This window comes from Polychytrium aggregatum (assembly GCF_025602895.1).
Source record: "Polychytrium aggregatum strain JEL109 chromosome Unknown BJ171scaffold_157, whole genome shotgun sequence".
NCBI classification, from domain to species: Eukaryota; Fungi; Chytridiomycota; class Chytridiomycetes; order Polychytriales; genus Polychytrium; species Polychytrium aggregatum.
In genome coordinates, this window is record NW_026516359.1 from 33,624 (window position 1) to 37,259 (window position 3,636).

Consider the following 3,636-nt stretch of genomic DNA (forward strand, 5'->3'; position numbering starts at 1 on the left):
CCGCGATGTCTTTGTGCACTTTGGACTCGCCGGCACTTTCATCTCGGATCACGACACACGCTTCCGGTCGGCCTTCTGGACAGGACTTAACACTCTGCTCAAGACCGAACTCCGGATCGCCTTTGCCCACCACCACGAGGCCGCCGGACAAGTCGAACGCTTTGTGGCAACCGTCGCCGAGGCCATCCGCTGTTCGACTCTGGCCCTCGGCTCCCGCTGGATCGATCAAGTGCCATACATCCAGTTCGCGCTCAACTCACACAGCTCAGCTTCGACTGGACATTCGCCCTTCTTCCTGATGCACGGTCAGCATCCTCGCACTCCTGCCAACACCGACATCATCGCCGAGTCCAACCCTGCAGCACAGTCGATCGAGGAGATGCAAGCGACTCTGGACTTGGTCTCGGACAACATCGGCAAGGCCCAGGACCGGGCCCTGTACTACGCCAACCGACATCGACGCGATATCAGCTACGACATTGGCGACCAAGTCCTGATCGACACGACCGCGTATCACTTCAGCACGGACGACGTCACACCCTCCAAGATGCGGATGCCGTACTTGGGACCCTTCAAGATCATCGAGAAGATCGGAACGACTGGATATCGACTTCGACTCCCGAGGACCCTCCGATTTACAACCGAACTCCCCGCTTCCGCCCTCGTCCCCTACAACACACCATCGACCGACCAACTTGTGTTTGATGAACCCGGACCCAACCACAACGACGAATCAGTGTTCGAAGCGATCATTGGACACAGGATCAACCGACGACGTCGACTTCCTGGATATCGACACGAGTTCTTGCTCCGCTGGCAGGGATACGACCCATCTTACGACTCGTGGGCACCACTGGCCGAACTCTTGGATGGAGGACTCGCAGATATCCACGACTTCCTCAGCCGCAACCGCAACCTTCCGGAAATGGACACACTGATCGACCTTTGCCAAGCACAAGTGCAACGCAACTCGGGATCGAAAAATTGATGGTTTGACTTGAGCACAATTTTTCTGGGGGGGATGTCACAGATCGCTCTGCCCGCCTAGCTGCACCGTCGCACTTGTGTCACTGTTTGCGTCGCACACTTTCCTTTTCCTTTGTCCTGTGACGCCTTTCCTTTTTCCTTGCTCTCATGTTGCACACGCCGCTCTGTTTTCCCTGCATTTGTCATCGACCATGCATTAGTCAGACGCTGTGTCACCCGCATTTGTCAGCCACCGAGCATTTGTCAGACTTTCACATGTTTCTCCGGTTAGCCGTTGCTGCCTGGCTGCTGTCCCGCCGCCTCCGCTGCTTCGCCCCCGCTGCGGCAGGCTTCGCCTCCGGGACCGCCAGACAGATAAATAGCCCGCCTTCACCCGCTCATGTTTCTGGTCATCACCTTCGACCCCAGACACACTTGACTCTAGATCCTAGCCTCGCTAAGATCAATAAAACCCTTCTCTATCTTTTTCTTTTGATCTCCTCTTGATCCCGTGATCTGACAAATTCAGAACAGATCCATTACTAGAGTGCGCCACCTCTTCAGAGTCAACACCAAGTTCCCAACAGGATTGTCATGGCCACACGAACATGCATTAGCCAAGTCCAACCGGACCTGTCCCCAAGACACACTCTCACCATTTCGACCCACCACTCCACGACCACGAGTCAGGTCATTGGTGGTGGCAGGAGCGGGGTGTCAGAAACAGGGACGAGAGAGGAACAAAGGGAAGAGAGGATGGCATTCCATCATTAATTGAGAGGATATTTACTTGAGGCCTTGCCCATACAGGGGGGGAAACGTGCCCCAATGAATTGGCTGGGCAAGCCTCGGTTTATCAAGCACATGCATGGCCTCCAAACAGAGGGGGGGGGAAGGTGAAGGGAACAACAGAGCGAGGGATAGCCTCGGGGTCACACCAATGATGAGATGGCTGATGAAAACGAGGGAGTGGGCTGTGCGGCCGACAGGATGGGGTCGGGAGGGCTATCATATGTTGATTCATGGCAGGGTGTGGGAATCGGGACCCGAGAAGGGAGGGGGTGTGAACAAGGGGAGTGAGAAAGCAGAGGGTTATAAACAAAGAGGTGGCCATGTCATATACTAAATGGGACATGATGGTTCAAGAGTTGCGCTTAACCTCGACCACTGAGATCCCCAAATAAGATATCGATCGGTTATGGTATTAGGTCATCGAACTTGACCAGGAGATCAACCAAGCGTTTATCAACGGAGAGGAAATGAATGTACTAAATTGTGGAACATCCAGCAGGGTTAAGATCATCGACGCAATACAGGCCATATATCACTCATGATGTACGCTTGATCTCGCGGAGAAGGTCGATCGGGTTGAATTGAATATGATATTTATGAGTTTCCGATGCGGAAACCCCAATTGTTCACTAAAGGAGAGTCCGAATCTCCCCGTTTCAATCCACTGGGGAGTGTTTCAGTGATTTGCGTGAAAGATTACGAGGGATCCAACTTGGGTCACATATCACAATAGCAGGTATCATATCATGAGGCATTGTGGCAAGGTGAATACGTGTAAGGAGTGAACAAGCGCAAGGACGAAGACCAAGTGCTTGGTATGAGCTTTATTAGCTTTTAGCCCCGAACACCAAAGAACAAGTTTTGTTCGAACTGGTGTTCAACATAGGCTCAGACATGCAGGGCTATTTATAGACCGGGAGAAGGTCGAGGGGCAAAAGTGGGCGAGAAGGGTGGAGCATCACAGAGAAGCGAGAAGGGGGTGCGAGAGTGGCTGGTGTGCAAGCGAGAGAGGCTTGGCACAGCCCGGGGACATGTGCCGAGCGGTGGGGGAGGCAGGAAACCAGTAGACGCGGGTGGCAACGGCGCGTGCTCATGCATGGGGGCAAACAAACACGTGGGGACTCATGATTGGTGCGGAGGGCGAGAGCATGCGGGACAATCTCATTGGTCCGTTGTGATGCTGGTCATCACACTATCTCCTCCTTAAACTACGGCGTGTTCCATCTTGAGTTCTCCTGGGGCCAGGCTTGTCTGGGTAGCGTCGGTGGTACTCCGCGGCCACCGTTGGGGCAAAGACAATGTCGGCGGGCTCCCAACTTCGATCGGTGACCGGGTAGCCTTTCCAATCGATGAGATAGTGCAGCTTTCCGCGCACGAACTTGGAGTCTAAGATCTCTTCGACCTCCCACTCCAAGTTCCCATCGATGACCACCGCAGGGGGCGGCGCTTGCACCCGACCCGGAAGCGAGTTCTTCTTGTAGGGCTCAAGAAGAGACACATGGAACACCGGGTGCACCTTTATGTCCTTTGGCAAGTCCAGGCGGAAAGCCAATGTCCCGACGGCCTCGAGGATGGTGAATGGTCCAATCCTCTGGTAATCCAGCTTCTTGCTTGGGCGAGTGGTGCTGATGTTACGAGTCAGCACCCAGACTTGATCGCCCGGACGCAAGTCGGGAGCCTGGGACCTCCGGAGATCTGAGAAGTGCTTGTAGTCAGACTTTGCCTTCTCAAGATTCTCCTTCAACAGTGCCAGGTTCCGCTGGAGATGTTCAACCCTCTCCGTGGCAGAGGGAACATCAGGGCCGCCAGCGACAACGGGGACTTCGAACCTTGGGTGGAACCCATAGGTTGCCAAGAATGGCGAGGCATGTGTTGACG

At 54.4% G+C, this 3,636-nt stretch overlaps 1 protein-coding gene across 1 annotated transcript; it reads right to left on the bottom strand.

Moving 5' to 3' along the window:
* Positions 1–1,781: 1,781 nt before the first annotated feature.
* BJ171DRAFT_79171 (uncharacterized protein) lies at positions 1,782–2,299 on the bottom strand. The gene has a single exon (XM_053115889.1). The coding sequence runs from the start codon at positions 2,099–2,101 to the stop codon at positions 1,823–1,825; it is 279 nt and encodes a 92-aa protein (XP_052961575.1). The 5' UTR covers positions 2,102–2,299; the 3' UTR covers positions 1,782–1,822.
* Between the last annotated feature and the right edge of the window lie 1,337 nt (positions 2,300–3,636).

Excerpts from the sequence above, each read along its gene's own strand:
- BJ171DRAFT_79171 (XM_053115889.1), bottom strand. The coding sequence starts at position 2,101 with ATGTCCCATTTAGTATATGACATGGCCACCTCTTTGTTTATAACCCTC.